The sequence below is a fragment of the Pleurodeles waltl genome, chromosome 2_2 (assembly GCF_031143425.1).
Source record: "Pleurodeles waltl isolate 20211129_DDA chromosome 2_2, aPleWal1.hap1.20221129, whole genome shotgun sequence".
Taxonomy (NCBI): Eukaryota; Metazoa; Chordata; class Amphibia; order Caudata; family Salamandridae; genus Pleurodeles; species Pleurodeles waltl.
Window position 1 is genome coordinate 1,161,515,730 of NC_090439.1, and position 22,703 is coordinate 1,161,538,432.

Sequence of the window (22,703 nt, forward strand, 5' to 3'; positions counted from 1 at the left end):
TCAGAAGGTAGCAACTCCTACCACTGGCATAATGATGGTGGTTAGTAATTTGAGGAAATGCATTTTATAGTGGGTCCAATGCCATGTATAATTCTGACCCTAATATCAGGGTGCAAATTACTGTGACATGGTGGGTGTCCTTGGAATGGTTGTGTCTTCCACTATGGAGGTTATGGAAATACTGGGTGTGTAATAGTCTTTCCTTTCAAGTGATGGTGACGGTGATGATATGCTTGTAAGACAGAATCTGTCCACATGTAACACTTAGATATTTGGGGATCAAACTTGCCTAGACTTTATAAATTAAAAGGCAAGTATATCAAGAAGTAAGTTTTTTTTTCCGATGAAGGTTTGGTGTTCAATAACAGGGTGGCTTCATTTCATACTGCGTTGGTGAGCTGTATTTGCTAATGTTTTTTTTTGTGGAGGTATTTCATCTTCTTACAGTCAAGTTACTAGGACATTATGGCTACTGCTGTTAGTCTCAAATGATAAGATTAGTAGCCCTAAGCCTGTTGTACGAGCTTTTAAGGCCTTCTACCTTTGCTGTCCAGGGCCTTTGGCGTGTTAGTCCTAATTAACATTTAATTGTTCCTCTGTGACCTTTCTAAGTGGGTTTAATGTATGGCTGGTGATCTACTTGGAAGGTCTGCGGAAGGAAGTGTGTGTAGAAGTCCAGGAAGATCTAAGAAATATTTTAAAAACTAATAGGATGTGTGAAATGGTATTCTGGGTATCGAAAGCTGCCTCTATTATCCATGGGGTTTTAACCTAATATTAGTTATTTTGCTCAGAAAAGTGCACAGTTTTGTCCCTATTTCTCAGAGTTGTCCAGTGGAGGGTGAACCCTTAAAACCCCTCCTCTCACTATGCCCATTGCTGCCCTGGGAAGATCAGTCTTGCTTGGATCACAATGTAAGTTCTGGACTATTAACCAATTTAGCTAATTTAGATATACAATATGGTCTAAGGTTTGTCTCTCAGACTGCTTCAGTCACTGCTGTCTGCAATTGCCCTCTGTGTCATCCTTTGTGTTCAGTGTTGAACAACTGCGACTGACCATCAGGAGCATGTAATGCTCAATGTATCCAGGCATCATGTGCCACTGATGCAGGTCTTCCTGGAGCACTACCACCAGCCGGGATGAACTAAATGATTATCGGTCACAATCCTATGAAACTGGCCAGGACAGATCTGGTCTCACAGGAGACAAAAGGTGCAGAGGGATAAGTGACCTGTGGTGGCTCTGCTGAGGAGTGGGTGTCTTTTCTTACAGTAATGATGCTACATGTTTCATTCCTTACAGATCGTGCTGCACCGGCAGCATGAGGTGCTGCGGTGTGAGTGTGACATGCCCAGTGTGCACCACCTGCTGTGCCGCATCCCCCAAGACCTGCCCTATGAAGCCCTCATTGCAGAGGCAGAACGTCTGTTCACTCAGCACCCGCCTTCGGTGTTGGCCAAGCAGGCAGCCCTGCAGCATCGTAAGAGGTAAGTCCGGGTGCACTGATGACATCCTGAGCTTAGTCTAGTGTAGCCTGATGTCGAATTAAGAGAAGAGCGTGTGATATGATTGTGTTACATTCACAAGTGATGTGTCTGTGTGTGTTCTCTCTTCCCTTTCTTTCTGGCCTTGCTATTGCCCCTGCTTCCTCCTCTCCCTCACCTTTTTATGCTGGTCAGTTTCTATTTTGTCCTCAAACATGAGTCAACCTTTCACCCCTTATGTACAACAACATCCGGAATTGGATGTTTATGACATAATTCTAGCTACTACACACCTTTGTTTTGGAAGATGCTTACCCAGGTGTTTATACTGTACCCTCCCAAAACTGCGCTGAAGAAAGTGTGAAAAAGTCAGACTGGACAAACATTTTAAGGAAATTATTAAATTGGATATTACCCATGTCATCCTTGCCATCCTTTGCAGGACAGATTGGGCCCACACAATCTCTCCTCCTCCTTGTCATCTGCACTGCCAGTCACTGACAACCACCCAGACCATCACCTTCAGCCTTATATAGGGACTTCTCAGTTTTTATAACCTCCATCACAATCAGCAGCCTTTTTCTTGGGGACAGTAGTCTGCCTGGAAACCCCAATACCAAATACCAGACAGAAGCTTTCCCTGGACCATCAGCCAAACTAAGACCTCCCTATTGCATTTCACGGCCTCCACACTCTAAGATAATACACAGGATCTCAACACCTTTCCACCCTGACCCGCTTGGAGTCCTTACCTCAACAAACAATGACATTCCCTTCCACTCATTCCAAACCGTTCCATCCCACAAGGGCTGACCAAACCCTAAAACCCAAGCCCCTCAAGAATGTCCCCCGATAGCTGACCCACCTCACTCGCTCTTCTTTGTCTGACTTCAGCTCACTCCTTGAAAAGGACCCAGCAGGTAAACCCACTCAAGCTCCCTCAAATGTGAAACAGACAGACACCGTGAGACCGCCAGTCTACCAAAGAAAGCAGCACCTGCAGGAGAGAAGTGTGCTAGGACACCTTGCAATTAAATTGGCCGGAGCAAACCTCATAACACCTGTGTAGGCTAACTTAATTCTAGATATAATCTCTTAAGAAAATAAAGAGAGCAAACCATTACTTAAGGTAGTGGACCAATGTAGTAAACTCCATCCTTCCCCACACATCTGTCCGAAGACGCACCCTTCAGTGAGTGTTTGATGGAAATGATAACTCTTGTATGGCACTGCATCGAAATCTCCAATAACCAAACCTCAAAATTATTAACTCACCAATTTTACCAATTGGGGTATATTATATGGTGTGGTTTTGGGACCTTACCGTATAATAATTTCCAAACCCCCCCTCCCAACCCCTTTAAGGACCAGTCAGGTTTTGTTTGATAAACCTAAGCTCAACCAGTGGTGTAACGAAATTGAGGCCTACCCACCAGCAAAATACATGGAGACCCCCGCCCCATGTGCCAGTTCCAATCAGGAGCTCTCAGGCCAGAGGCCTGCCGCTCGTGTACAGTGCCCGAGCGGGCCCCCTGAAGCTCCACATGGGGGCTGCAGGGGCTATTGTTACACCACTGAGCGCAACTCTGGGTACCTGTTGCTTCAAGCAGTCAGGCTTTAGCAAAGGCACACATGTAAAGCATTCAAACAACTGAAGAAGAAAGAAACATGTCTCTCAAGAAATCTGACACCAGTTTATAAAAATAGACTGTGGGAAGTTGGCTCTGTATGCACTATTTCAAAGTAAGAAATAGCATGTACAGAGTCCAAGGGTTCCCCTTAGAGGTAAGATAGTGGCAAAAAGAGATAATTCTAATGCTCTATTTTGTGGTAGTGTGGTCGAGCAGTAGGCTTATCAGAGGGTAGTGTTAAGCATTTGTTGTACACACACAAGCAATAAATGAGGAACACACACTCAAAGACTTACTCCAGGCCAATAGGTTTTTATATAGAAAAATATATTTTCTTAGTTTATTTTAAGAACCACAGGTTCAAGATTTATAAGTAATGCTTTAAATGAAAGGTACTTCACTTAAGAACTTTAGGAACTTTGAATTAGCAAAATAGCATATACAGTTTTCACATAAATGCCATATAGCTATTTTAAAACTAGACAGTGCAATTTTCAACAGTTCCTGGGGGAGGTAAGTGTTTGTTAGTTTTGTAGGTAAGTAAACCACCTACAGGGTTCAAAGTTGGGTCCAAGGTAGCCCACCGTTGGGGGTTCAGGGCAACCCCCAAGTTACCACACCAGCAGCTCAGGGCCGGTCAGGTGCAGAGGTCAAAGTGGTGCCCAAAACACTTAGGCTTCAATGGAGAAGGGGGTGCCCCGGTTCCAGTCTGCCAGCAGGTAAGTACCCGCGTCTTCGGAGGGCAGACCAGGGGGGTTTTGTAGGGCACCGGGGGGGACACAAGTCAGCACAAAAAGTACACCCTCAGCGGCACGGGGCGGCCGGGTACAGTGTGCAAACAGGCGTCGGGTTCGCAATGTAATCCAATGGGAGACCTAGAGGTCTCTTCAGCGATGCAGGCAGGCAAGGGGGGGCTCCTCGGGGTAGCCACCACCTGGGCAAGGGAGAGGGCCACCTGGGGGTCACTCCTGTACTGGAGGTCGGATCCTTCAGGTCCTGGGGGCTGCGGGTGCAGTGTCCTTACCAGGCGTCGGGTCTTTGAAGCAGGCAGTCGCGTTCAGGGGGAGCCTCTGCATTCCCTCTGCAGGCGTCGCTGTGGGGGGTCAGGGGGGTCAACTCTGGCTACTCACGGGCTCGCAGTCACCGGGCAGTCCTTCCTGTAGTGTTTGTTCTCCACAAGTCGAGCCGGGGGCGTCTGGTGCAGAGTGCAAAGTCTCACGCTTCCGGCGGGAAACGTGTGTTCTTTCAAAGTTGCTTCTTTGTTGCAAAGATGCCTCTTTCTTGGAGCAGAGCCGCTGTCCTCAGGAGTTCTTGGTCCTTTTAGATGCAGGGTAGTCCTCTGAGGCTTCAGAGGTCGCTGTACCCTGTGGAACGCGTCGCTGGAGCAGTTCTTTAGAAGTGGGGAGACAGGCCGGTAGAGCTGGGGCCAAAGCAGTTGGTGTCTCCGTCTTCTCTGCAGGTTTTTCAGCTCAGCAGTCCTTCTTCGTCTTAGGTTGCAGGAATCTATCTTGCTGTGTTCTGGGAGCCCCTAAATACTCGATTTAGGGGTGTGTTTAGGTCTGGGGGGTTAGTAGCCAATGGCTACTAGCCCTGAGGGTGGCTACACCCTCTTTGTGCCTCCTCCCTGAGGGGAGGGGGGCACATCCCTATCCCTATTGGGGGAATCCTCCATCTGCAAGATGGAGGATTTCTAAAAGTCAGAGTCACCTCAGCTCAGGACACCTTAGGGGCTGTCCTGACTGGCCAGTGACTTCTCCTTGTTTTTCTCATTATCTCCTCCGGCCTTGCCGCCAAAAGTGGTGCCGTGGCCGGAGGGGGTGGGCAACTCCACTAGCTGGAGTGCCCTGGGGTGCTGTAACAAAGAGGGTGAGCCTTTGAGGCTCACCGCCAGGTGTTACAGTTCCTGCAGGGGGAGGTGATAAGCATCTCCACCCAGTACAGGCTTTGTTACTAGCCACAGAGTGACAAAGGCACTCTCCCCATGTGGCCAGCAACATGTCTGGTGTGTGGCAGGCTGCTAAAACCAGTCAGCCTACACGGGTAGTCGGTTAAGGTTTCAGGGGGCACCTCTAAGGTTCCCTCTGGGGTGTATGTTACAATAAAATGTACACTGGCATCAGTGTGCATTTATTGTGCTGAGAACTTTGATACCAAACTTCACAGTTTTCAGTGTAGCCATTATGGTGCTGTGGAGTTCGTGCATGACAGACTCCCAGACCATATACTCTTATGGCTACCCTGCACTTACAATGTCTAAGGTTTTGCTTAGACACTGTAGGGGCATAGTGCTCATGCACTTATGCCCTCACCTATGGTATAGTGCACCCTGCCTTAGGGCTGTAAGGCCTGCTAGAGGGGTGACTGACCTACACCTATAGGCAGTGTGAGGTTGGCATGGCACCCTGAGGGGAGTGCCATGTCGGCTTAGTCGTTTTGTCCCTACTAGCACACACAAGCTGGCAAGCAGTGTGTCTGTGCTGAGTGAGGGGTCCCCAGGGTGGCATAAGATATGCTGCAGCCCTTAGAGACCTTCCCTGGCATCAGGGCCCTTGGTACCAGGGGTACCAGTTACAAGGGACTTACCTGGATGCCAGGGTGTGCCAATTGTGGAAACAAAGGTACAGGTTAGGGAAAGAATACTGGTGTTGGGGCCTGGTTAGCAGGCCTCAGCACACTTTCAAATCATAACTTGGCATCAGCAAAGGCAAAAAGTCAGGGGGTAACCATTCCAAGGAGGCATTTCCTTACATAGACGCTTTTTTTTTTTTTTTTTTAAAGAATTTATAGACACCAAGATGAAAAAGATCCGCCAGAGTGTTCTGGAAATATAAATTTTTCAAGAAATAATAAATCGCAAATTTTCATTTATCTGTGAACAAGTATTGCAAAATTCAACAAAATTTACGTTTAGAAACGTATTCAAGAAAACTTTGGTCAATGTGGAATGAGGTTTCTTAGAGTTACTTTGGGCAACCATGGAGCCAGCCGAGGGGACCAGCAAGGTTGGAAGAAACTATTACCTTGACAAGAAAAGCAGTCTTCAGAGTTCAGTTTCAAGTATCAGCGTTCCCTTGAAGTGGTCCTGATGCAGATGTTGCTCAAGGATGCTGAAGATGCTGTGCAGTCGATGGAGATCTTCTTGGGGCTACACCTCAGTCCACATTACTAGGAAGGTGGCTTTGACCACAGGGGTTGACATCCCTCAGAGTCCTCTTTGATCCAGTAAAAGTCCAGTCACCACTAGACTACTGGTCCGTGGGCACAACAGCCTCAGCAGTTTCCTTCTTTGGGCTAGACCTCTCCTTCTAGGTGAGCAAGCTGCACTTCAACGACTCTCTCAGGTGCGGCAGACTCAAGTGCAACTTTTAAATGTCAGGTCACGGTCTCCTGAGTTGTACTGCGATGAGGAGCGATATTCCGGTGATATGGACTCTTCGCTCTCCCAGGTAGGCTTCTTCAGCTTTTGTGGCTCTGTGCTGTGAACAGGAAGTCAGCCAACTGACTCTTGAAGTCTGTGCTTCTGGCTGGGCTTGGGGGATGAGTTCTCCATGAGCCTGACACAGCATGCATAGTCCTTTCCGTCACTGGTCCAAGAAGCGGCAGGTGCAGCCTCTTCTTTGCCAGTTCCAGTGTCATCAGGGTGGTCCTTTTTCAGTCCTCTTCTCCAATCTAAGCGATAGCTGAGTTCTGGGTGGCAGAGGTGCCCCTTTTAGAAAGTGCCCTTTGGAGTGTTTGCGGTCACTAGCCAATAGGCTACTAGGTTCCCTCACACGTGAAAAAAACTTTCTGCGAAGTGTGGCAGGCTATCTCAGGGTTCTCAGTTCTGCCCAATCCCAAGATGTCGGGACCACTCTCTTGGTTTGTGTGGTGCTCGGTAGCCCGCCCTAGAGGTGTGGTTACCTGGGTGCCATATGCCCATGGAAAAGCGGTTTGACCACTGTTTTCCCCGTTTCCCTGAAACCAACCTGTCTACCCAAACAAAACAGCAGCCCATCTCTGGTGTGGGTACCATTTGCCCTTCAAGGTGGCTTTCCCTTTGAAGCTTGCCCTTTGGGCTAACACCCCATGTGGCTTCCTTGCAGGAGGAAGTAACACCTCCTACAATGGCAGGCCACTATTTTTATCTGTACTGGGAGCTATTTAGAGGTCCACTCAGGCGCGCAGAAGGCTGTCTTGTGGCCACCATCAGCAAATGACCACCAGATAACTTGGGCAACCAAGGGGCAACTTTTGAAAAGTTGCACATAGGAACAAGTTACATTAATTTTAACTTGGGCATCAAGTCAGGCTTAATGTAACGAGTTGTTTAATACCATGAAGCACCAACTTTGGTATTCGCATTCAGAAGTTAGCAAAGCTGAGATTTCAGGGTGTAACCCTGTACTCGTCAAGGGGGCTACAAGCCTCTTTCACAATAAAAGCAACAATGGCATATATTTACCGTTTTACCATGTTGAACACGTGCTCTACTTTTTATTGTGTTGCGCTCTCCCTTTGGACTGTAGGGGCGACTTCCACTCATTACAAAGGGAGGCTTTGGGTATCGCCATTGTTTACGTGGGCAAAGTTGAGTTAGTAGTTTTAAACTGCTCTGCCAGCCTGCAGTGGCAGGCAGGGTGCCATGTTTTACCTTGTCCCACTCAGTGTGGCACAGCACATGCTGCAGTCCCTAAGGGGGCACTCTAATACGCCCCACTAAGGGGGCGCTCTAATACGCCCCACTAAGGGGGCGCTCTAATACGCCCCACTAAGGGGCGCTCTAATACGCCCCACTAAGGGGGCGCTCTAATACGCCCCACTAAGGGGGCACTCTAATACGCCCCACTAAGGGGGCACTCTAATACGCCCCACTAAGGGGGCACTCTAATACGCCCCACTAAGGGGGCACTCTAATACGCCCCACTAAGGGGGCACTCTAATACGCCCCACTAAGGGGGCACTCTAATACGCCCCAGGTAACTTAACCTAAGGACTTAGAAGTAGATTAGGTTATGCAATTGTGTATAGACCAATCAAAAATACACGTTTTAAGGGCCTCAGTGCTCTCTGAGTTGAAAAACCAGCAGCATCAGTCCAAATCTTTGGGGGTGACCCTACAAAAAGAGGCATTTCCTGACACAGTGCACTCAGCTTTACCCAAGTGTTGTCAGCCAATGTCTGGTGACTTGCATCCGCCACATGCGGATAGAGAGCTGAAACTGAGCCCCAGCAAACGGGCTGCCCTTTTCAGCAGCCTCGCTGTACGACCACGTACACAGTGCTTTCTCTCAGATATACAGGTCTCTCTGCCTCACTGAGCACAGCAGCTGGCTTTTGCACTCTCCTTGGTGAAGAAATCTGAAACTTCACATTGCCAACTTCTCCTTGTCCACAAACTCAGTCCCTTCTTCCCATTTTCTGAGCAGCTGTACAGACCCTCGTTCGCTTGCCTGTACTCGGGGGGAAATACACTGTTCACTGGGTTTCTGAACACTGCATGTGGGCACCGGACTGCAATATTCAGTGCAGTGTACACCCTTGTCAGGGGCCTAAGGAATCTGCATTAAATGAGCCTTATCCTGAGGGATAGTGGACCATTTCTTACCTTCTCTCCATCTGCTTCCTCTCCCCACCACTGTCCCACTGATGTCTTCCTCTCATATCACAGCTATACATTCTGCGCTTTATGTTGTCTTATGCATACCTACATGACTGTCCAGGCTCCTTCTAACACTAGTGTTTGTGTGTGCTCCGCCTGTTGCATCGTGGCGCTTCCTGGGTCTCTTATCCTAAAGGTGAGTTGTACATATGCCTTGGGTACAGCGTGGTTAAGGTTACATTTAGTGAAGGAAAGCTTTGTTTAGGGGCAGTGTTCGCCTCCAGTAACTATACTGCACAAAAGCACTTAGCGACTTTGAAACACAAAAGTGTGGGTACCTGAAATGAGGAGGTCCATGTTTCATGGGTTCTCTGAATGCCCCAATGTTGACTTTTCACTATATTAATTGTAAACATTATGAACAGGTGTCTTCTTTCAGAAGGGCGCTTTTATAAGACAGAATGCATAAAACATACACAATTATGTGAGAAATGGTCAGTTGTACGTATCACCGTGCCCATCTGCGTGTTCGTGCCTGTGCACACGCACAGTGGCATGTGTAATTCTGTGCTTCCTTGTGGCTATCGGTCTCACTGCTAGTTGATTGTTCACAGTATTGTGTGTCTGCTTGTACGGCTGTGTGTGTGTGTATAATTATTTTTTCTAATATCTGCATGTGTGGATGTATGATCACATGTGCAAGTGCTGCATAGAGACCCTTCCACTGCTGGCCTGGATATACATGTTGTGCATGCATGTGCTTGATGTGTGAGAGTTTAGGACAGTGATTCTCAGTCTGACAGCGTACAGTTTGCGAGTGCGCACGTGCACCTGCCTATAGCTCAGTGCAACCCCCTCCCTAAATCTTCCCCTTCTCTCTCCCTGCCGCAGTACCGCCATCGCCTCCTTCCAGGAGCTCCAGAAAGCCACTTTGCACCAGCGTCCAGATACCGTCCTGCGACAAGAGCTTCTCCACCAGCACGCGCGCCCTGAAGACGGGCTCGCGGTCCTGCCTGCCACGGGGAACAACTCTCTGGTCAAGATGGCTGTCTGGGGGATCTCTGCCACTTTGGGTGCCGCGGCGCTGGCTGTGGCACAGACTGCCATGGAGTGGGCACCAGAGTTTCTGCTTCAGCTCTTCTAGGCACCAGAACTTGCACTATGTGCGTGGCCACCACGGCGAAGGTGTCGCAGATCACCAGGAAGAGGGTCAAAGTCCCTTCTCTAACTCTTCAGAGCTCTGGACTCTCCACCATGTCAGGAGCTGGAATGCTGGCGGTGGCTTCATCTGTCCTAAAGTAGGCACCAGATATCACACCACAGCTTGCATCCATTAGAATATGTGCCATGCCTGGGTCCACCGTCCTGATGGGCCACGGATCACCCTGAGTTGGTGCCAACCTTCCTTCTTCAGTACTCTGGGTCCTGATCCTGCCAAACTGGAAGCTGACACGCTGAAGTGACCCCCAAGTGCCTTCAGGTGGGCACCTGGTCTCCTGCTGCTTCTGTTCTAGCCACTAGAATCTCTGCCTTGCCAAGGTTCACCATGGTGACGGTGCCACTGATCACTTTGAAGTGGGTGCCAACATAAATGCTGCAACTCTTCAACACTGGGCACTGCCCCTACACCTGCTGGCACGCCTGCTGTGCCCCCAATTGCCTTGAGGTGGCACCAGAGTTCCTACCCCAGCTCTACTGGACAAGGAATATACTAGCTGAGCTCAGCCAACCTGTGAGTGAAGTTGAAACATTTTGGGAAAGCTTGAAGGATGGGCATTTTTCCATATTTATTTGCAGGTAGATTGTTTTTTCTGTAATCTGCCATGTGAGATCAAAAAGTTTGTTATCCAAAACTTACCCGCATGTTGCTCAGTCTTTGTTGCGCCCTTGGAACGGCAAGACTCGTGCGTCAGCTGGTGGTGGTGCCAGCATTAATTCCTGGATGCATCCTGCCCTCCCAGTGGCTATGGCAGGGCTCATCACCAGTGTCCTGTTACGCGCATTGGAGGGTGGGTGTTCAGCCAGGTTGAAAGCACAGTTATGGAATATGTAATTCTGTGAAAATGATAAGTTGAACAGGACATGAACCAAGAAAGTATGTCTTATGTATTTGTGGTGCTCCAGGGAGATTTATTTCTCATATGAGTGATATTCAGTGATCCCTGGTACGCTTCTATCTGCCTTCATTCACCGAGAGTGGGAATGTGCTATATTGTAAGAACTGTCACTTGTGTCTACGACGATGTAGTGCCTGGAAACTATGGAAGCGATTGTACTCATAACCATAGTTGGTCATCTTTGTCATCTGTTTATGGACACTAGTAAATCTCTGTGGATCCAGTGGATTCCTGCGACACTTAATAGCTATAATTACATGGTATATTAAAATGCAAAAGCAAAAAATAGGTTTCTGTCTTTTATTTAATTTAAAGCCCTTTGGATGCAGCCCCTTTGAGCCAGCAGCACTCCAGCACCCCACAATGCACTGCATGAGTCCAGTTATGTTATTTGGATTTCTTCAGTGCAGTGTACTGTCATGGCTGGTCTGGATAAAAGCTTACTGGGTTTCTTCTAACAAAGGTGGGGCTGTTGTTTGTGTCTGCTTCCCTGAGGGCCTGAGCTGGACATAGGTTTGTCCAAGGAGAAGTGAAAAACAAGGACTTGAATCTCAATCTCCCAGAAGGGAGAGAAACCTGAAAACCTCTGGACAGGTTTTCAGTCTTAAAGCAGCTTTAACCGTATGATATGCATGTACCAAGAACTGATAAGGAACAGCACAGGTTCTAGATTCACAAAAAGGCACCGAAGCATCAGAGCAGGCAACCGGTGCTGTGGATCCGGTTCTTTATACAGCCAGTTATGGAAGGTGACCTGGAAGTGGGAGGAGACAAGAAACAGGAAGCAGTTAGCCACCATAGTGAAATGTAAAAGAAAGGGAAAGTGCCTGTAGGGAAACCGTAGAACCCAAAGCAGACCCAAGATTAGAACTGCTGTAGAAAAGAGAGACCCAGACTGACTTGAAATAGTTTGGGGCTCTAGGCGAGCATATTGGCGCAATAGAATTAATAATCACGAAACATCAATACTTACATGGGATATAGACAGGTTTTTGAAGCTGCTTTAAATTTGAAGCAGTTTGATTGTGTCTGTTCCCCACGTTAGAGTGAGTTTCATGACAGAGACTTTTAAAAGAAAAACGGCCTGTCTCTGTTATGTGTTGTTCAACTGACGGGAAGAAGACAACCCCAGTATCTGATGAGCTAAGCTCAGAAGTTCAGATTCACTTCAATCTCAGGAGAGGCACCAGTGCTTTCCTTGCCTTTCCCGGGGTAGGGACAGGTCACTGGTTGTACATGTTCCCTATCTCAGATTGTACTGCCAGCTCTTCTCTGAGGTTTTACCTTCATCGAAGTTTCAAGTCAAAGGCAATGACCGAGAATAGTGGGGCCTCTGAGAGGACTTACCGTCACCAGTGGCGACAGACCAGCACAACACATCACTTTCTGCCGCACTGTTAATAGGAGACAGCTGGCAGCCCTCGCCCCTGCGGGCCCTCTGCCCCATCAAACAGCACAAACAGTCAGTTCCTTCTTACCCAGGGTACATATGCCCCCAGGCAGCCTTTTGTGCAGTATCTGTACCCGTGACCCCTCCTTCAGTGGAGATTCCATGGCCCACCAGCCTCTGGGCCCTGTGGGCCTGGGAGCATGGCATGGGCGTGACTTGGCACTGGTGGGCAACCTCTAGCCTGTTACGGGAGACCTCTGTCATTGCTACCTGAGGTGAGTTAGGCAGTCTTGTCTCACACATCTTGCCTGCTTTTGTTATTATGCCTCATTGATACATACTCTCTAAAGTGCTTCTGGTGCTCTGTATGCAATCAGTTAAAGATGCATTGCTGTAATGTTCCTATTTCACCAGGCAGGTCGCTCCCCCCATCTGCCACGCAGCCCCCTGTGGGTTGAACCTCCGTTGCCGCTTTTGCCATCTGACTACTCGCTCCCTTTTTTTCTGTACTCCTGTGCTTGGCTTCTGTGCCACTTCGTTTTTTCATTCTGTGCCCCTGTGTTTTGCTTTCTGTACCTCTGTGCTCTGTTGTCCCTCTCCCGCCGTCTTTTCTCGCCGTTTTTTCCCCGGGTTTTTCCCTCGCCGCTGAGCCCCTGCTGCCCCACCCCCTTCACTCCCATTGGCCGCCCCGCTCCCACCTCCCAGCTGCTTCTCCCTCCCTCTGCCCTCATATGGAGGCCGCGCCGCTGGCGCGCCTAAGGCAAGCCCATCTGCGCCCGTCCGCGCCTGGACTGCACCCAGCACCAGAACCCCTGGAACCCGCACCCCCGCAACGCCAGACTGCACTACTACACAAGCACCCTCCACGCACTCAACACCAGACGAGACCACCCCTGCTACCGGGCCACCCCGAAACGCACCCAGGGGCCTTTCACCTGCCGGAACTGCAGATTCACCAGCATCCAACCATCCACACCACCAGCCAGAGAACCCAACCACCTCCGCTGCATCCTCCTCAACACCCGCTCCGCTCGCAAGCACGCCATTGAACTTTGGGACCTCCTAGACTCCACCGCCCGACGTCGCCTTCCTGACGGAGACCTGGCTGAATGCCACCTTAGCACCAGACATCGCCATAGCCATCCCACAGGGCTACAAGATCTCCCGCAGAGACCGCACCAACGGAGTGGGAGGAGGAATCACCATCATCCACAAAGACTCCATCAAAATCTCAACGAACAACGATGACACCCTCACTACCGCCGAGCACATGCACTTCTAGATCCACACCGACCCCAACACCACCCTCAGAGGAACTCTCATCTACAGACCTCCCGGACCCCGCCCACAGTTCAGTGACACCATCGCCGACCTCATCAGCACACACGCCCTCGCTTCCACGGACTACATCCTCCTCGGGGACCTGAACTTCCACCTCGAGAACAACAACGACGCCAACTCCACTGCCCTGATCGACAACCTCGGACTCAAACAGCTCGTAACGACACCTACTCACGCCGCTGGACACACGCTCGACCCCATCTTCTCCGCAAGCCCCCACGTCTCCTTCAACCACACCACCGAACCACACTGGACCGACCACAGATGCGTCCACTTCACCTTCAGAAAACACACCACCGCACCCAACAGCTACCACGCCGCTGCTGGGGCAAGGTCACCGAGGACCAACTGACTACCGCCCTCGCCCTGAGACCACCCACCGACCCAGACACCGCCGCGACCAACCTCACACAGTGGATCAACGACTGCGCCAACACCCTCACCCCTCTCAAGACCTCCACAACCAACCACACCAACAAGAAAGCCGCCTGGTTCACAGAGGACCTCCGGATCTCCAAGCACACCTGTCGGAAGCTGGAGAAGAAATGGCTCCACGACCGAACACCAGACAACCACACAGCCCTCCAGAGCGCCACCCGCAGACACCACCAACTCATCAGGACCACCAAGAAGACCGCCTTCAAGGACCGCCTAGACAACAACGCACACAACACCAAAGAGCTCTTCAGCATTGTGAAAGAACTCTCCAACCCCAGCTCCATCACCAACGACATCCCGACATCTCAAGACCTGTGCGACTCCCTGGCCACCTTCTTCCACCGCAAGATCACTGACATCCATGACAGCTTCAACCCCGACCCCCCCGCACCCACCACCGAGTCCACCACCCCTGCGACTACCACTTGCACCAGTCGCCTGACCGTCTGGTCCAGCGTCAGCGACAAAGACACCATCAAAACCATGAACTCCATCCACTCCGGATCCCCATCGGACCCCTGCCCTCACCACGTCTTCAACAAAGCCAGCGCAGCCATCGCGCCCCACCTCTGGAAAACAATCAACTGTTCCTTCGAGACAGCAACCTTCCCAGAAAGCTGGAAGCACGGCAAGATCAACGCCCTTCTGAAGAAGCCCAAGGCGGACCCCAAGGACCTCAAGAACTTCCGGCCCATCTCCCTGCTCCCTTTCTTGGCAAAAGTGACAGAGAAGATTGTCAACAAACAGCTGACCCGCTACCTTGAAGTTAACAACATCCTGGACCCTTCCCACTCCGGTTTTCGCAGTAACCACAGCACGAGACCGCCCTCATCGCCGCCACTGACAACATCCGGACCCTGATGGACAAAGGAGAAACAGCCGCCCTCATCCTCCTGGACCTATCAGCAGCCTTTGACACAGTCTGCCACCGCACCCTATCAGCACGCCTCCATGACGCCGGTATCCAAGAGAAGGCCCTGGCCTGGACCACATCCTTTCTCTCCGGCAGAACCCAGAGCGTCCGCCTCCCACCCTTCCGCTCCAAAACCACCGAGATCATCTGCGGCGTCCCACAGGGATCCTCCCTCAGCCCGACACTGTTCAATATCTACATGGCCCCCCTTGCCCACGTCGCACGACAACACAACCTCAACATCATCTCCTACGCCGACGACACCCAGCTGATCATATCCCTCACCGAAGATCCCCACACCGCCAAAGCTAACCTCCACCGAGGAATGAAGGCCGTAGCCGACTGGATGAAGGACAGCAGACTGAAGCTGAACTCAGACAAGACGGAGGTCCTCATTCTCGGACCCACCCCATCAGCCTGGGACGACTCTTGGTGGCCCACGTCACTAGGCACAGCCCCGGAACCCACGGACCATGCACGCAACCTGGGGGTCATCCTCGACTCCACTCTCTCCATGACCAGGCAAGTCAACGCTGTCTCCGCGTCCTGCTTCAACACCCTCCGTATGCTCTGCAGGATCTTCAAATGGATCCCCGTCGACACGAGAAAAACCGTTACCCAGGCCCTCATCACCAACAGACTCGACTACGGGAACGCCCTCTACTCAGGAACTACAAACAAGCTCCTGAGACGACTCCAACGCATCCAGAACGCCTCGGCCCGACTCACCCTCGATGTCCCCCGCCGCAGCCACATCACACTCCACCTGAGAGGCCTGCACTGGCTCCCTGTCAACAAAAGGATCACCTTCAAGCTCCTGATCCATGCACACAAAGCACTGCACAAAAACCGGACCCACCTACCTCAACAACCGACTCAGCTTCCACACCCCCACGCCCCCACCCGAAGCCTCCGCTCAGCCAACCTCGCCCTCGCCACAGTCCCCCGCCTCCGAAAAACCACCGCCGGTGGCAGATCCTTCTCCTACCTGGCCGCCAAGACCTGGAACACTCTCCCCACCATCCTACGACAGACCCAGGACCTGCTGGCCTTCAGAAGACTCCTCAAGACCTGGCTCTTCGACCAGTAGCACCCCCCCCCCCCCCCCTCCCCAGCGCCTCGAGACCCTCGCGGGTATGTAGCGCGCTTTACAAATGCATTGATTGATTTAGGAATCTATGTATGTCACGTCTTGTGGGGTTCCGGGAAGTTGATAATGGTTCTGGACAGTTGAGAGAAGGAGGTGTCTCTGAACGGTCGTGGGTTTTTACTGTGGAATAAACTGGAGCTATTTTGTGTAATCTTTGGCTAGTGCCTTTTATTTTGGGATATTTCCACACTGCAATTTTTGGTGAAAATCTGCTAAACCCACTGACGACGAAGATTTCTGCGGGGAATTCGACATTTCAAGCCATTTGAATCGGGAGGCAGAAGACAACCGTTATCCATGACTGGAACAGACTTGTTGTATTAACCAATTTATGTATTTTTTGAAAATCTACTGTAAAGGGAACCTTTTAGAGGTCCCCGTCCACCTCTCCTGTCCCGTGCAGTATCCGTTGGGTTTTACCTTTAACCCCTTCGCTGCCAGGCCTTTCCCCCCTCCTGTGCCAGGCCTTTTTTTGGCCATTTGGGGCAGTTGGCGCTTAGGCCCTCATAACTTTTTGTCCACATAAGCTACCCACGCCAAATTTGCGTCCTTTTTTTCAAACATCCTAGGGATTCTAGAGGTACCCAGACTTTGTGGGTTCCCCAGAAGGAGGCCAGGAAATTAGCCAAAATACAGTGAAAATTTCGTTTTTTTCAAAAAAATGGGAAAAAGGGGCTTCAGAAGAAGGCTTGTGTTTTTTTTCCCTGAAAATGGCATCAACAAAGGGTTTGCGGTGCTAAAATCACCAGCTTTCAGGAACAGGCAGACTTGAATCAGAAAACCCAATTTTTCAACACAATTTTGCCATTTTATTTGGACATACCCCATTTTTACGATTTTTTTGTGCTTTCAGCCTCCTTCCAGTCAGTGACAGAAATGGGCGTGAAACCAATGCTGGATCCCAGACCCCGAAACATTTCTGAAAAGTAGACAAAATTCTGAATTCAGCAAGGGGTAATTTGTGTAGATCCTACAAGGGTTTCCTACAGAAAATAACAACTGAAAAAAAACAAATTGAAATTGAGGTGAAAAAATCTGCAATTTTTCTCTACGTTTTACTCTGTAACTTTTTCCTGCAATGTCAGATTTTTGAAAGCAATATACTGTTACTTCTGCTGGACTCTTCTGGTCGCAAGGGTATATAGGGCTTGTAGGTTCATCAAGAACCCTAGGTACCCAGAGCCAATAAATGAGCTGCACCCTGCAGTGGGTTTTCCTTCTATACCGGGTATACAGCAATTCATTTGCTGAAATATAAAGAGTAAAATATAGCTATCAAGAAAACCTTTGAATTTCCAAAATGGGCACAAGATAAGGTGTTGAGGAGCAGTGGTTATTTGCACATCTCTGAATTCCGGGGTGCCCATACTAGCATGTGAATTACAGGGCATTTCTCAAATAGACGCCTTTTTTACACACTCTCTTATATTTGGAAGGAGAAAATGTAGAGAAAGACAAGGGGCAATAACACTTGTTTTGCTATTCTATGTTCCCCCAAGTCTCCTAATAAAAATGATACCTCACTTGTGTGGGTAGGCCTAGCGCCCGCGACAGGAAATGCCCCAAAACACAACGCGGACACATCCCATTTTTTGACAGAAAACATAGGTGTTTTTTGCAAAGTGCTTACCTGTAGATTTTGGCCCCTAGCTCAGCTGGCACCTGGGGAAACCTAGCAAACCAGCACATTTCTGAAAAATAGACACCTAGGGGAATCCAAGATGGGGTGACTTGTGGGGCTCTAACCAGGTTCTGTTACCCAGAATCCTTTGCAAACCTCAAAATTTGGCTAAAAAAACACATTTTCCTCTCATTTCGGTGACAGAAAGTTCTGGAATCTGAGAGGAGCCACAAATGTCCTTCCACCCAGCGTTCCCCCAAGTCTCCCGATAAAAATGGTACCTCACTTGTGTGGGTGGGCCTAGCGCCCACGAAAGGAAATGGCCCAAAACACAACGTGGACACATAACATTTTTTCACAGAAAACAGAGGTGGTTTTTGCAAAGTGCCTACCTGTGGATTTTGGCCTCTAGCTCAGCCGGCCCCAGGGAGGGCAGAAATGGCCTAAAATAAATTTGACACCCCCCCCCAGGAGCGACCCTTGCCTAAGGGGTCGCTCCCCATCTCTAAAAAAACAAACAAAAAAAATAAAATTATCCCTGGTGCCTAGAGGTTTCTGCCACCGGGGGGGGCAGAAAAAGCCTTAAAAAAAAAAATGCCCCCCCTGGGAGCGACCCTTGCCCAAGGGGTCGCTCTCTTATGTCTATTTCATTTTCAAAAAGACATCCCTGGTGTCTAGTGGGCGTTTTGACAGCCGGATTGCTTTCAATCCGGCTGCCAAAACGCAGAGAGACTTCAAAGGTAAGGAAATAACTTTCCTTCCCTTTGAAGCCTCTCTCGGCCTCCCCCACTTGATTGGAAGAGAAATGCAAAGCATTTCTCTTCAGCTTCCAGCGCGATGGGAGGAGGCTCTGTGACAATCAGCGCGCGCTCGCGCGCTGACGTCACGGTGGGTGGGGGGGGGTCAGGGGTGGAAGGGGAAGGGCTTCCCCTTCCATCCCTGACTTGGGGGGGTAGGGGGGAACCCCACAGACAGAGCGCTAGCGCTCCCTCTGGGCTGTGTGCCCAGGACATAATGGTTACGTCCTGGGCACAGCAGCACTGTGCCGCAGGATGTAACCTTTACGTCCGCGGCACAGAAGGGCTTAATGTGCTACTCTCGAGCCCTTTCACTGCCACGCGCAACATCCTTTGAAGTCTGGCCTCCCTGTGTGCCTCACTTCCTGTGCTTTGCAAGTTCTCGCTGCAAGCCCAGTGCTTCATAGAAACAGGCGCACAACCACGTTGTGGCAGCCATCTTCAGTTATTGGGCTTCTTTCCGTTGATTTTGCTTCGTGTACGGTGATCGCATTTTGAGTGCCCATCCATAGTTACGGTGAACGGCACACCTGTATTTATTTACATTCCATTATGCGCTGTATATAAGTTATTACTATCACAGTGATAGGCACAATAATTTCAGCATAAGCATTTAGCATAATTATTCACTTCATCATTCAGCCTATTGTCAAATACGGTAATAGGTCCACCAATTAGCAAGAACAACATGAATTGAGCGGTGGTAGGCACACCTGTACAATAATTATTTGCCTGTCTTCACTCTGATGGCTAAACACTTAAAGTTACCTAGCAAATTTGTTTTTCTCAAATACACCACAGTTGCATGTTATTGCGATGTTAGGCACACCTTCGGCAACAGGAATTGAGCGGTGATAGTCACACCTGTACAAGACGTATTTGCCTGTCATCACTCTGATCGCTACATGCTTACAGTTATCTAGCAGCCTTATTTGTCATATACCCTACAGTTGCCTGTTATTGCAATGATAGACACACTGTTATGATGCATCTTTGCATCATGAGTTCTAGAGTGGAAGGCGGGCAGGGTTCTGAGATGGTCAGTTGACCTGGAGCCAGGTTGTGTCGCTGAAGATTAAACTTGTGATGTTCCAAAACCACACGTCTGTCTGGTTTCTCTTCGTAACACACACCTTTACAGCTGTTTGATGTCCCCACCTCAGTATTTTGGGGAATATGGCAAGCACTAGTAATGTAGTCCAGCCACCACCATTTTTACAATGCCCAGGACAACCACCGATACTATGGAGGAAGTGACTTCTTATATATGAAAATTATTTGGTACCAAACGATGCTTCGAAGTATGTTGCCACTCGACGTACTGCCTTGTGGTTTAATCATCTTGAAGAGGCTAGACAGCAAGGTTTTGACATTCTGCCGTTAGTGGAATCCACGGCTGATTCAGATTCATGGGACACATAAGGAAGTATCATCTCACACGAATAAGCAATATACTGATGAACCATCTGTGATGTTAGAAAAACATTTTTTTTAAAGAAAGCAGCTGGGGGAATGAGATGGTTGAGCAGCTAAATGTGAGTTTGGTATCAATCTTGATGTGTATTTAGGAGAACTATTTGTTTTTAATTGTTCAAATAAAACAATTTATGAAATAATTTTATCTTGTAAATATCCACCATTAGGTGAGATTATTGATATCGCCAAAAGTATAGAACGTTCAGTTGTTTCATCGAGAATATGGGTGATGGTAAAAGTAATGCTCAAGTGGCATTGGTGAGTGAAGTCAATACTACTGGTGTGTGTGTGCCATTTAAAAAAAAAAAAACTTAAGAGAAATGTTGGAAAAAAGAGTTCAATTTTATGTTATAGATGTGGTTCCAAATTTCACGTCAGTAACAATTTGTCATGTCCAGCTCAGGGAAAGACATGTAATTGCTGTAAGAAAATTGGGCATTTTCAAGGTGTGTGTGTGTTTGTAAGCCTGGAAAGTCAAATGCTAGAATTAACCAAGTTAGGACAGTTGAAAAAGATGTTTGCGAATATTTAAACAATGTTTTGCTGTTAGTAGATTTAGTAGAAATTATTCCCCAGAAAAAATGCAAAGGACCTATATGTATTGTAAATACTGGAATTATGGCCAATTCTGATTCCGCTATAACCATCCTGTCAGACCTCACACTCGGGAAACTATGGTTGAGTAAACTTCTAAACCCAAAGATGTGAACTCTAAAGCTTTTGGGGAGTACAATGTTATTATGAAAGGATATTTTGTAGATGTTCTTAAATTTAAAGAAAGAGATATTATCATTAAAATATATTTAGCTGAGAATGGTAGGAACATTATGTGTTGACAAGACCAGGCCAGATTGGGTATTTTGTTAAGACCAGGACATAATGAACCTGTTGTTTAGGAGATATGCCAGTTATGTCAATTGACTTGCCCACTATAGGTAACGTAGGAAGTTGGCTCTGTATATACTATTTCAAAGTAAGAAATAGTGTGCACAGAGTCCAAGTGTTCCCCTTAGAGGTAAGATAGTGGCAAAAAGAGATAATTCTAATGCTCTATTTTGTGGTAGTGTGGTCGAGCAGTAGGCTTATCAGAGGGTAGTGTTAAGCATTTGTTGTACACACACAAGCAATAAATGAGGAACACACACTCAAAGACAATTCCAGGCCAATAGGTTTTTATATAGAAAAATATCTTTTCTTAGTTTATTTTAAGAACAACAGGTTCAAAATTTACAAACAATACTTTAAATGAAAGGTATTTCACTCAGGTATCTTAGGAACTTTCACAATAGCATGTACAGTTTTGGCAAAAATGGCAATAAGCTATTTGAAAAGTGGACACAGTGCAAAAATCATCAGTTCCTGGGGGAGGTAAGTAAATGTTAAGTTCACAGGTAAGTAAAACACTTACAGGGTTCAAAGTTGGGTCTAAGGTAGCCCACTGTTGGGGGTTGAAGGCAACCCCAAAGTTACCACACCAGCAGTTCAGGGACGGTCAGGTGCAGAGGTCAAAGCGGTGCCCAAAACACTTAGGCTTCAATGGAAATAGGGGTGCCCCGGTTCCAGTCTGCCAGCAGGTAAGTACCCGCGACTTCGGAGTACAAACCAGGGGGGTACTGTAGGGCACAAGGGGGGACACAAGCAGGCACAGAAAGTACACCCTCAGCGGCACGGGGGCAGCCGGGTGCAGAGTGCAAACAGGCGTCGGGTTTCAGATAGGAATCAATGGGGAGACCTGGGGATGTCTTCAATGATGCAGGCAGGCACAGGGGGGGCTCCTCGGGGTAGCCACCACCGGGCTAGGCAGAGGGTCTCCTGGGGGTCACTCCTGCACTGGAGTTCGGTTCCTTCAGGTCCTGGGGGCTGCGGATGCAGTGCTGGTTCCAGGCGTCGGGTTCCTTGTAGCAGGCAGTTGCGGTCAGGGGGAGCCTCTGGATTTCCTCTGCAGGCGTTGCTGTGGGGGCTCAGGGGGGTCAACTCTGGCTACTCACGGGCTCACAGTGGCCGGTGAGTTCTCCCTGTAGTGATAGTTTTCCACAGGTCGAGCCGGGGGTGTCGGGTGCAGAGTGGAAAGTCTCATGCTTCCGGTGGGAAACGTGTGGTCTTTAAAAGTTGCTTCTTTGTTGCAGAAAGTTGCAGTTTCTTGAACAGGGCCGCTGTTCTCAGGAGCTTCTTGGTCCTTTAGATGCAGGGTAGTCCTCTGAGGCTTCAGAGGTCGCTGGACCCTGTTGGATGCGCCGCAGTTGCAGTTTTCTTCAAACTAGGGAGACAGGGGGCCAAATCTGTTGTCGCCTCTGTCTTCACTGCAGGGCTTCAGATCAGCAGTCCTTCTTCTTCTTTAGGTTGCAGGAATCTATCTTCCTTGGTTCTGGGAGCCCCTAAATACTGAATTTAGGGGTTTGTTTAGGTCTGGGAGGGCAGTAGCCAGTGGCTACTGTCCTTGAGGTGGCTACACCCTCTTTGTGCCTCCTCCTTGTGGGGAGGGGGCACATCCCTAATCCTATTGGGGGAATCCTCCTTCTACAAGATGGAGGATTTCTAAAAGTAAGAGTCACCTCAGCTCAGGACACCTTAGGGGCTGTCCTGACTGGGGGGTGACTCCTCCTTGTTTTCCTCATTATCTCCTCCAGCCTTGCCGCCAAACGTGGGGGCAGTGGCCGGAGGGGCGGGCATCTCCACTAGCTGGGATGCTCTGTGGCGCTGTAACAAAAGGGGTACTAGGTGTTACAGTTCCTGCAGGGGGAGGTGAGAAGCACCTCCACCCAG

General features: G+C 49.1%; 1 protein-coding gene across 1 annotated transcript in view; it reads left to right on the forward strand.

The window, feature by feature from the left end:
* The window catches only part of LOC138283001 (TBC1 domain family member 20-like), a 62,619-nt gene extending 51,531 nt beyond the window's left edge, over window positions 1-11,088 (forward strand). The window contains exons 7-8 of the mRNA XM_069221104.1: window positions 1,307-1,491; window positions 9,589-11,088. Coding sequence (XP_069077205.1) covers window positions 1,307-1,491; window positions 9,589-9,841 — 438 coding nt within the window. The 3' untranslated portion in view covers window positions 9,842-11,088. The remainder of the gene's footprint in view (window positions 1-1,306; window positions 1,492-9,588) is intronic.
* The last annotated feature ends 11,615 nt before the right edge of the window (window positions 11,089-22,703 follow it).